At 32.1% G+C, this 11,150-nt stretch overlaps 1 protein-coding gene across 1 annotated transcript; it reads right to left on the reverse strand.

The window, feature by feature from the left end:
• Nucleotides 1-2,775: 2,775 nt before the first annotated feature.
• Nucleotides 2,776-3,498, reverse strand: LOC122520512. The gene has a single exon (XM_043640566.1). It carries the CDS (start codon nt 3,496-3,498, stop codon nt 2,776-2,778), a length of 723 nt encoding a protein of 240 aa, XP_043496501.1.
• Between the last annotated feature and the right edge of the window lie 7,652 nt (nt 3,499-11,150).

The following is an 11,150-nucleotide window of genomic DNA, read 5'->3' on the forward strand; positions in this document are numbered from 1 at the left end:
TAATACTCAAATATATTTATTGTTATTACAATTATATAAAAAATATAAACATTGTACAACTACTCAAAGTACTTAGTTCTGCCGTATTTCATAATTTAGTTGGCGAATTCAATTATTCGATTAAACAAGGAGTTATTTTGTAGATTAAAATATTATTTCTTAGCAGTAACATATCGAGGAAGATGGCTCTTTGAGTAGCGTTTTATATTTACTTAGAACACACAAGTTAATAATTATTGCAGTATTTAATAAGAAATAATTTGCATACATAACTGAATATAAAAGATAAACTATATGACTACACAAGTACAAGTACAAGTTACATGTCATTCAACATTAGTGTTCGTAAAAAGAAAAAGAAGTAGACAAATGACACAGAAAAGAAGAACTAAGCTTAAGACGATTTCACATGTACTAAACTGTAAATTTCCCTTGAAGACATTTATCTATAAGTGAGGGATTTACAAATAACTTGAACTCAGAGATTTACCTATTACACATATGAACATTAAAATTAGTAACAATAATGTGAAATAGACTTACAATACTTATTAATACTATGTACGAATAAATATCAGAGTTAAAGAATTAAAATCTGTTTATATATAAGTATATATATATCTTCTTCTTCTTCTTCATTCTTTAGTTTAGGCAAGCTAAATGTTTCGTAACGACGTTTTTCTGCCTATTGCACTGTTAAATTGTCGCACCATCGTTTTCGTGGGCGTCCCGTGCTTCTGCGGCCAACCGGTGACTTATCCCGTGCAATTCTGACGATTCTTCCGTTGTCCATTCTGTTAATATGTTCGTTCCATTCTTTTTTTTTTTTTAGTATCCATTCGTTAACGTTCCCCACTTTGCATGTTCTTCTTATATCTTCACTTCTCTCTCGATCCAGTAGTGTTTTTCCAACTATTCTGCGAAGAACTCTCATTTCGGTTGTCTCTAGTAACTGTTTCGTTTTCGCTGTGTCTGGTCGAGTTTCTGCGGTATATTTCATAATAAGTCTTACCATTGCCTTGTAGATTCTTGCTTTGGTTTCTATATCCGTGCTTTTGTTTCGCCATATTGTGTCATTCAAACAACCCGCTATTCTGGATGCCTTCATTGTCTGTTCTCTTACCTCTGCTTCAACATCACCATACCCTGAGATTTCTATTCCTAGGTACTTAAATCTCATTTCCTGCTGAATAACCTTCCCTTCAATTTCCAGTTTGCACCTTAACGGTGTCTTTGACGTTGTCATGCATTTAGTTTTCCGGGCCGATATCTTCATATTGAATGTTTTTGCTATGCAGTTAAATCGGTGTAATATACGTTGTAGATCATCCTCATTTTCGGCCACTAATACAGCGTCATCAGCGTAGCATAGGATGGTTATTTCTTCGTTGCCCATTTTATATCCTTTTAGTAGTCTTACATTTCTTATTATTTCGTCCATAATGATGTTAAAGAGCAGAGGGCTTAGGGAATCCCCTTGTCGGATACCACGACCTGCATAAATAGGTTCAGTCAAGGCACCATTTATCTTTGCTTGGATCTTATTGTTTCTATAGATGTCCTCTATGGTCTTGATAAGATTATTCGGAATTTGTCGGTTATAGAGGAGGTGTATAACATCCTTTAACTGCACACAGTCGAATGCCTTTTCCAGATCAATGAAACACACATATGCTGGTCTGTTGTATTCAATTGATTTTACTGTTATCTGTCTTATGATGAAAACCGCGTCTGTGCACGATCTGCCTGATCTGAATCCTTGTTGTTCGTCTTCTAGATTCGTTAAGCTGTTAATTTTATTCGTTATTACATTTGTTGTTAGTTTCAATGAAGTGTTTAGGAGATTTATTCCCCTGTAATTTGTGGGTAGTTTTTTGTCTCCATTTTTAAACATAACTATAGTTGTGCTAGATCGCCATATATCAGGTATTATGTGTTGGCATAGTAGTTTTTGGATTAGGAATGTTAACTGTTGTTTGAGACGTTAGCCACCATATTTTAGTAATTCATTTGGAATGCCATTTTGCCCTGAGCTTTCCCTATTCTTTAGTTTTCGAATAGCTGTTTCTACATCACTGGACTCAATTTGTATGTCGTTTTTAGTTACTATTTCTGGCGTATTTAGTTCCGCTTGAGGTTCTTCTGATTTATAGAGTTCTGTTAAGTAGTTAATCCAGGTTTCTCTTGTATATATATATATATATATATATTTATTAAATAATTATGCTATTTAGAAAAAGCATACCGTTAGATATTATTATATATTTTAACTAAATAACACTTATGAAATAACTTGTTATTACTTTAACTAAATGAGTTATAAAATAACTTGTTATTATAATAAGTAAAATAATGTTACCAATAAATCATTCATAACTTTCTTATTAGTCGTAACTTCAGCTTTATCTGTCAAAAAACCCTTTTCCCAACAAGATTGGTTTCAGTGATATTCAGAAAAACTTTTTTTTCTTTAATTACACTAGAGCACTGCAACAAATATAAATCTTTCAGTAACATTCGCCTAGAAAAGACAATAGGAGTATAGGCTTAGTGAATTTGCTTCCAATAAATAATTTAATTATACTTAGAGAAAATGTGGCTTCTAATAAAATAATACAATCATGAAAGTTTTAGATCTATGACTCAATAATTAGTTTTTAAGAAAAGGCCTATTGTCAAGAAAACAGAAAATTGTTTTTATCTCAGGATTGACTTAGCTGATTTATCTTCTTCTTCTTCTTCTTCCAGCGTCCAAATAGGCATATTGCCTGTTCTTCATCGCAACTCGCTTCTTGTAGGTATATTGTCCGCCCATCGTTTTCGTTGTCTTCCAGGGCTTTGTTTCCCTAGTGGTGATCTATCCCTAGCGATCATCACAATTCGGTCTCCTGTCATTCGGGTTATGTGATCGTTCCACTGAATTTTCCTCCCCAATACCCAATCATTGATGTTGTCGATTTGGCATGTTCTTCTGAGGGCTTCACTTCTTTGTCTATCCCATAGAGATTTTCCGGTTATTCTCCGTATTATTTTCATTTCCGCTGCCTCCATCATCTGGCGGGTTTTAGATGTCTCGGGTCTTGTTTCCGCCGCATATGCTAGTATGGGTCTTATAGTGGCCTTGTAAATACGGCTTTTTGTGTCTATTCTGAGATGTTTGTTGCGGAATATGGTGTCATTGAGTTGTGCCGCAGCTCTTGTTGCCTTAAACACTTGTGTTCTTACTTCCGTTTCTATTTCACCAAAGCTGGAAATTTCTATGCCTAAGTAGTCAAACTTCATCACTTGTTGTATGATGCTCCCATCAACCATCAATTTACATCTAAGGGGTATCTTGGATGTGGTCATGCACTTAGTTTTGGATGTAGATATTACCATCCCAAGAGATTGAGCCATTGTGTTGAACTCATGTAGAAGTCTCTGCAGATCGTCTTCATTTTCCGCTATTAAAACTGCGTCGTCTGCATAGCATATGATTTTCAGTTCTTTATCTCCCATCCTATAACCTCTCTGTTTACAGACTTTTTTATAATTTCATCCATGATAATATTGAATAGTAGCGGGCTCAGTTAGTCTCCCTGTCTAATGCCTCTTCCCAGTGTTATGGGTTCTGTTAGTTCGTTATCTATCTTTGCCTGTATGTTGTTGTTCTGGTATATATCTTTATTGTTTTTATGATGTTGTTTGTTATTTGTCTGTTATAGAGGAGATGAACCACATCAGTTAGTCGTATCCTATTGAACGCTTTTTTTAGGTCTATAAAGCAGAAGAACGCCGGTTTATTATATTCTATCGACTTTTCCGTTATTTGTCTGACGACGAATGCTGCATCTGTACATGATCGTCCAGGTCTGAACCCTTGTTGCTCGTTAGCCAGTGTTATCCTTTCACTGATAAGATTTGAGATTACTTTGGTGACTAATTTCAAGGTAGTGCATAGCAGATTTATTCCTCTATAGTTCCCGGGCTGCTTTTTATCTCCTTTTTTAAAGAGTAAAATCATTGTGCTTGTTCTCCATTCGTCCGGAATTTTTTGTTGTTCGAGGATCCTTTGTGTGAGAATAGTCAACTCCTGAACCAATCTTTCTCCACCGTATTTGAGAAGTTCATTTGCGATGCCGTCTTGACCAGGGCTCTTCCTATTTTTCAATCCATATAGTGCTTTTCTCATGTTAGCTTCGTCGATAGAGATGTTATTATTTATCATGATATCTGGGATACCTTGTGTTGTGTTAGGTTGGTCATCCTTGTATAGGTCTTTTAGATATGCGGTCCATGTTTCCTTATCAATTTGGCTTACTGGTATTAATTCCGTAATTTCTTTCTTCTGGTTTCTAATGAATCTCCACATTTGTTTTTGGAGACCGTAAAAGTCCTTCTCTAGTTGTTTTGAGAACTTTTCCTAGTGCATGTCCTTCATTCTTCTAACTAGCGTACCAGTTTCGTTCCTGATGTTTTTGTATGCGTTGTAAGACTCGGCAGTTCTAGTTGTTAGATATTTAAGGTAGGCTTGTTTTTTAATCTTACATTGTTCTTTTATCTCTTCGCAGAACCATGGAGTTTTATTTTTTGCGACGCCTCGTTTTTTACATTTCTTGGTTCCCAATGCCTCTATGGCCGCGCTTTTTATGTTTGTTTTTAGTTTCAGCCATATAGTGTTTACTTCGTCACGATTATCAGCTGGGTTTAGTTCGATTTTTTCTCTTAAACGTCTTTTGTATAATTCTCGTGTTGTTGTATCCCAGAAGGTATCTATCTTTATTGTTTCTTCGTTTGTTACGTGACTTTGATCTTTTCTTCTGTGTCGGCATTTGATTCTAAATTTACCAAGAAGTAGACTGTGGTAGCTTCCAACGTCGGCTGAGTTAAGTGTTCTCACATCCAAGATTCCAGATGATGGTATATAACTATTGGTTAAGATATAATCAATGGTTGTGCGTTGACCCCGTGTGTTGCTAAAAGTGTACTTGTGTCTCTTTGTGGTTGAAGAATGTGTTTGTGATTTTAAATCCATTTAGGGAGCAGAAGTCTATCATGAGTTTTCCGTTCTCATTCAGTGTTTGCTCATTGAATCTTTGCATTATGCCGGGGATCGGTTGGTGACCAATGCGAGCGTTAAAGTCCCCTAAAATTACTACTCGTTCCCTCGGGTAGTGATTCAATGATACGTTCAAGTTCTTTGTAAAAGTCTTCACGTTTCTGCTTCGCTTTATTCTCGTCTGGTGCATAAATGGACAAGATATTTAGTGGGGACGAATCAGTCAGCAACTTGAGCAGTACAATTCGTGATGATATGTGTTGACGGCTTTCGATCTGGTTGATGTATCTTTTATGTAAGGCAATGGCGACACCCTCCTTAGCTCGTTCGCTCTTTTCAACGCCGCTGTATATCACAATATATTCACCGTATATTCTTTGGCCCCTGCTTTCTTCTTCGTTTCTTGGAGTGCAGCAATGTCTATTTTCTGATTTTCAAGTTCTTGTAGAATTTCTTGTTCTTTGTTATTAAAGGATTTTACATTCCAGAGGCCATCCTGATAATGTTTTTTCTTTTCCAATTCGTTATCCGTTTTCTAGCATGGGTCGTCATCAGTGTATCCGTCCTATTCCGAGGCGCGTTGTGGTTTCTTCGAGCTTGTGCTTTATTTTACGTCAGGCAGGTAGCTAACCTAACCTGACAACCCTCCTCCTTTATCCGGGCTTGGGACCGGCAACATGACCCTCACGATCATGTAGGCGAAGTTAGAAGGCTGATTTATCTAAATTTTAATATGTTTTATGGACGCATAATAGCTTATAGAACAAAAATCCTAAGCAATATTGGTAAATAAGATATTGTTTTTGTTTTTATTTTAATTTTTGACAATGATACAATTTATGTACAATTATAAAACAAGTTTTTTTGTAAACCTAATTCATTTCTCTATAACACTTTATTCTTTTTAAATTTTTAAAAAAGGTACGCTATTGTAATAAAATATGAAAATATCTTTTGGACAGAAATAATGTATTTATTCAGAGATTATTTTAGGCATTTATTTTATTATTTTAACGTATATCCTATGTATTTAGAATTTTGATATAAAAAAAATTATAATATTTTAAATCCGAGGTAACAACAATTTTCTTGCCAATGTGAAAAATAACAACAGTTATATATCTGTAACGAAATATTACTATTTATATTTCGTCAACTTTACTAATGATTTAAACTAGCTGCTGTCTCACAGTTAAGATGCGCAGGCGTTTTAGGTTTAGAAAGATTCGAGAACGCTAATAACGGGACAGAAGATGTAGAAACGTTTAGAAGTTTGCTAAGAAGAGACAGTAAGAGTTCAAATTGCGTAGCTAGTAATAAGACAATAAAATAAGAGTGAATATTAGCTGTAAATGTTGTTTCTCATATTTTCAGGTAATGCAACTAATGTACATAGTGTAGTTTTAAGTGTAATTTGTATTTTTACAATGTAAGGCAATGCAGATAATGTAGGTTAGTGTGAATAATATTAATAAAATAATCGAGAGAATCTCTTATTTGCAGAAACTCAAGGCAGTTATATTTCCAAGACATCATCCCTATAAGAACCATATAGAATATACCTTATATATATAATAATTATTGTTATTTTTTTTTTAAGTTATTTTTTTTTCTTTGAATTTTTTTTTAAGTTATTTTTGAGGTTATGGAGGTTATATTCGTTTTGGTACAGCAAAGAAGTATTACTTCTTACGTGCGTACATAAGTACACACACCAGTTTTTTTATAATCTCGAGTTATTGTCAATATTATCGAATTAATGGTAGATAAGAGAATTTTCTTTCTTAACAAATCTGAGCATGCAAGCTAATATAATATATTTAATCCTTATTTAATTTTGCTTTTAATTTATAAATATTACAATTTGCATTTATAAAAGCTTCTACTAATAATAAATTAATGATAGTAAAATATTATTATAATATAAGAATAATTCAAATAAATATGCAAATTTATAATATTACAATTTCATTTATAAAAGCTTTCAAATAATATTAATGATAGTAAAATATTATTAGAAATAAAGAATAATTCAATAATATGGCAAAACATTGAAAAAAAGAATGAAGAAGATAGATTTTCTCATATTATGCAAAATCTCACCCCTTAGGGCCGTTTGGATATTTTCTTCAATAACAGGTAAAACATGTCTTTACCCCAAATTATTGTTCAATGTTTTGCAAGGATTAAGGTAGTTCTTAATGAGTATCTCCTGTGTGATAAATTAAAACAATTGCAGCAATGTTATAGCACATCTATAATAGATCTATGCTCATTTGCACAATCACAACTAGATCTTAATATGCTTTGTGTCAGATAGTATCTATTTATGAATAAAACATGTATAAACTTTGATATTTTATGTGACGTCCCAGATGGGGTTGTCAAGAGGATAAGAACAAATTTTAATCTTCCTTTCTCCCGGTCAATCTTTTTCAGAATTTACGCGGTTAAGAAGAGTGCCCTATTTTGAGTCAATCCGTGGAGCCGGACTTTACTCGGATCTGGGCTAGATGATCTTAGGGAAGCCAATAAGAGGTAATAACTTGCAAGGTTATGATGGATGAGGGGTACTTACCCTTGAAATAGATGAATATGTCCTTTAGAAAATACGATTGTGCTGAATGCCAAAAATCCAAGGACCCAAGCTCCTTAGAATCAATTGCGTTGATAGGTAGTCACAGGATTTCGGTGTAAAAAGGTTTTGTTATTAAAGAATATCACTTGATTAATAGGTAAAACTAAAGTATATTCTTCAATGTTAAAACAAACAAGAGTTGCACAAGTGGTTTACACAATTTTGATCACTTGTTGTAACTGTCACACGGATATATTACAAATGTAACACGGATTATAAATGTGGCGTGTTAAAGTGCGTTTACTGTACGCAAATTGTAATAATCGATTATAACTGCGCGACGTGTACGAACTCTTATATAAAATTGGTATAATCAAGCGAAATTGTAAATAAGATAAATTATTAACTTATCTTGTTAATAATTTATAATAATGAGAAAGTCTGTCTTCCAAGTTAATTAAATTGTTAACGTATAAAAAGACTATCTTGAAAAAGACTTGTCTTGTATAAGAAATAATCGTGTTGGAAGAGAGACTTTTCAAGCACAAATGTATAAGTATAAAAAATAACAGAGGTAATTAAGATTTAAGTGTTAAGAGTATAGAGGTTGCCGGTAGACTGCCGGAGAGGAGTCTCTAAGCTCCCCACGTCGAGTCCGTACGGCAGAGTGGGAGGTACCCCACTCGCGCTAGGTGCTTCCTCCACTACCTACTCTTACCAACCCGTGGGAAAGGAATCTGCTGATCTTTAAGTTTGCACGTGTGAAATAATAGTAGTTACAATCAAGCTCTAAACTGCTGTCGTCAGCTGGGAATGGAATTTGCCTCGAAAAATATCATTTACTATCAAGCGCTAATTCCCGGTAGCGACTAAAGTATCAGGTTACTATCAGGCAGAAATTCCCAGAACTGCACGTGCGCCTATACTTGAGCCAAGAGATTTCCTTTCATTGCACGTGTGCTTTATTACGACTGTGGAATACCTTATGTGCTGGCTAGCATTATTGCTTTATATAAATGTTATTAACTATTTGTTTTATTAATTATTAATAATTGTTGGAGTTTATTCTCAATTAGACGAAAAAATGAAATATGTAATAATATTATTTGTAGCAATCATTTAAATAAGGCCAAATGCTAGTAGCAATCATTATATTTCCAAGTATTAAAAAAAGCGTCGGTAATGTAGGAGCACGAAGTCGGTATTACCGACTTCCACTTATCGAAAGATCCGCTTACCGACCCAAGTTGTCGGTAAGACAGGTTTCTCTATGAACGACAATTGACATTTGTTCTACTATACCGTCTGTCAAAAATGATATTTATCGATGGTCGTTCATAAGAGTACTTAATACAAAATAGAATTTACAGTGAATATAATGTAAATTATTATACGGTTATGTTATACAAAGGTAAATTATTTTAATAATCGTATCGTAACTATGTGTATGTGTAATTTGTACAAGTAAAACTATATAAGTGATAAAATTTCAAAAAATTTTCGTATATTGACGGAAGGACAATCACAATCATTGGATGGTACGTTTTGGTATATTGAATCGTCACTAGGACGTGACATATACAATTGTTACTAATTTGGAAGGTAAATATTATTATTTTTGTTAAGTGAAAATTCTATATAAATAGGATATAATGTAAATAATAAATAGAAGCCTAAAAATCTCTGAAATACATTATTTTTGTCTAAAAGTGGTTTCATATCTTATTGTATTGGCGATAACTTTTTTAAAAATTTGAAAAGCATAAAAGTGTTAAAAAGAAATGAATGAGGTTAACAAAAAATACTAGTTTGTAAGTGTACAAAAAGTGTATCATTGCCAGAAATTAAAATGAAAACAAAAACAATATCTTTTTCGAGAACTTATTACAGATATGTTTATGAGTTTTGTTCATAAGTTATTATTTGTCTTTAAACATTTTTAAAATTTAGATGAATCAGCTAAGTCAATCCTGAGATATAAAAACTATTTTCTTGTTTATTTTTTATATTAGCTTTTTTCTCAAAACAAATTTAGTCATAGATCTAAAACTTTTAGGATTGTATTATTTTTATAAGAACCCACATTCATCTAAATATCAGAAAATTATCTGTTATAAGCAAATTCAGTAAGCTTGTACACCTAATGGCCTTTTCTAGGCGAATTTTACTGAAAGATCTGTATTTGTTGCAGTGCTTTAGTATAATTAAAATAGAAAAAGATTTTCTGAATATCACTGAACCAATTTTGCTTGAAAATTGGTTTTTTTATACGGACAAAGCTAAAGTTTTGACTAATAAAAAGTTATGAAAGATTCATTGGTCTCATGCAGTTATTTTATTATAATAATAAGTTATTTCATAAGTCTTTAGTTAAACTATATAATAATGACCTAATGTTATTTTTTTTTCTAAAAAGTGTGAGATTAATTTAAAATAGGCTAAATTAATTCTTACCTCTGACGTTAATTCGTTCGTTAGTAGTAAAAATTTGGAAAGTTTATTTTACTTTTTCCTACTAATTTTGTTTACATGGCACTGATATCCGTAAATAAACAAATAGTTAATTTAAAACATTTTGTAATTACTCATATAAATAATATTCGACTTCTATATTTAAAAATCTTTTATTACTTTTAAATTATTATGTATGTTATCTAGGTACTGAGAACAACATGACCTATTTTTCAGTCCATAAGAACGTTTGTATGAATAATAAAAAGCATTATTTATTGTTTTACGTTTATATCTTATACGAGTGGTTAAGGTAATGATAAAAGGAATTTAAAAACTAATATTGTTAAAGATTTATTATTTCCTAATTATATAAATAAAAATGTAGAAAAGTTAAACGAATAAATATGTACTTTATATCTTTAAAAGTTCTAACGCAAAAAATCTGTAAAAAGATTCTGATTTACGTAATGTACTAGTTAATAAAATTTATTAAAAAATTTGACTTACTTATAATAATTTTTTGTCATGGGTAAAATTATATAATATATATTATAATAATTATTATAATTACTCTTTGATATTAAGTATCTGATTATATTGCGAAGTTTTTTTTTTTTCTTAACTTCATAAATCTCTACAATTTGTCCGTAGACGTTTTGTAAATTTTTATAAAAGAAAAAATATAGGACATTGAGGGTTTCTGCAATGAGATAGCATTGCTAATGTCGCTTAGTTCATTTAGTTTTAGATTCTAATAGGTCTCCTGTGAGGATTCTTTGGAGCCATCCAAAAATATATATTGATTCTAGTTATCAAAGAGTAGATGGCGCAGTAAAGTATAACGGCTGTTTAAAAGTGTGCTCCTGCATTCTGTTGTATTTAGTTGTGTTATAAGTTATATATTAAAATAATTTTTGTTTTTCTACTGTTTTACATAGTGCTTTGTTATATTTATTTGCAAAATTGGAGTTTTTTATCTTGGGTGTATGTTAAAAGCCATTTTCTGTGTTTCGGCTGTTGATTTTCAAACACAGTTTATATCGTATTCAGACAGTACTGTCATATTACTTCTATTATCAT

Source organism: Polistes fuscatus, unplaced genomic scaffold (assembly GCF_010416935.1).
Source record: "Polistes fuscatus isolate 324 unplaced genomic scaffold, CU_Pfus_HIC Scaffold39, whole genome shotgun sequence".
Lineage (NCBI taxonomy): Eukaryota > Metazoa > Arthropoda > Insecta > Hymenoptera > Vespidae > Polistes > Polistes fuscatus.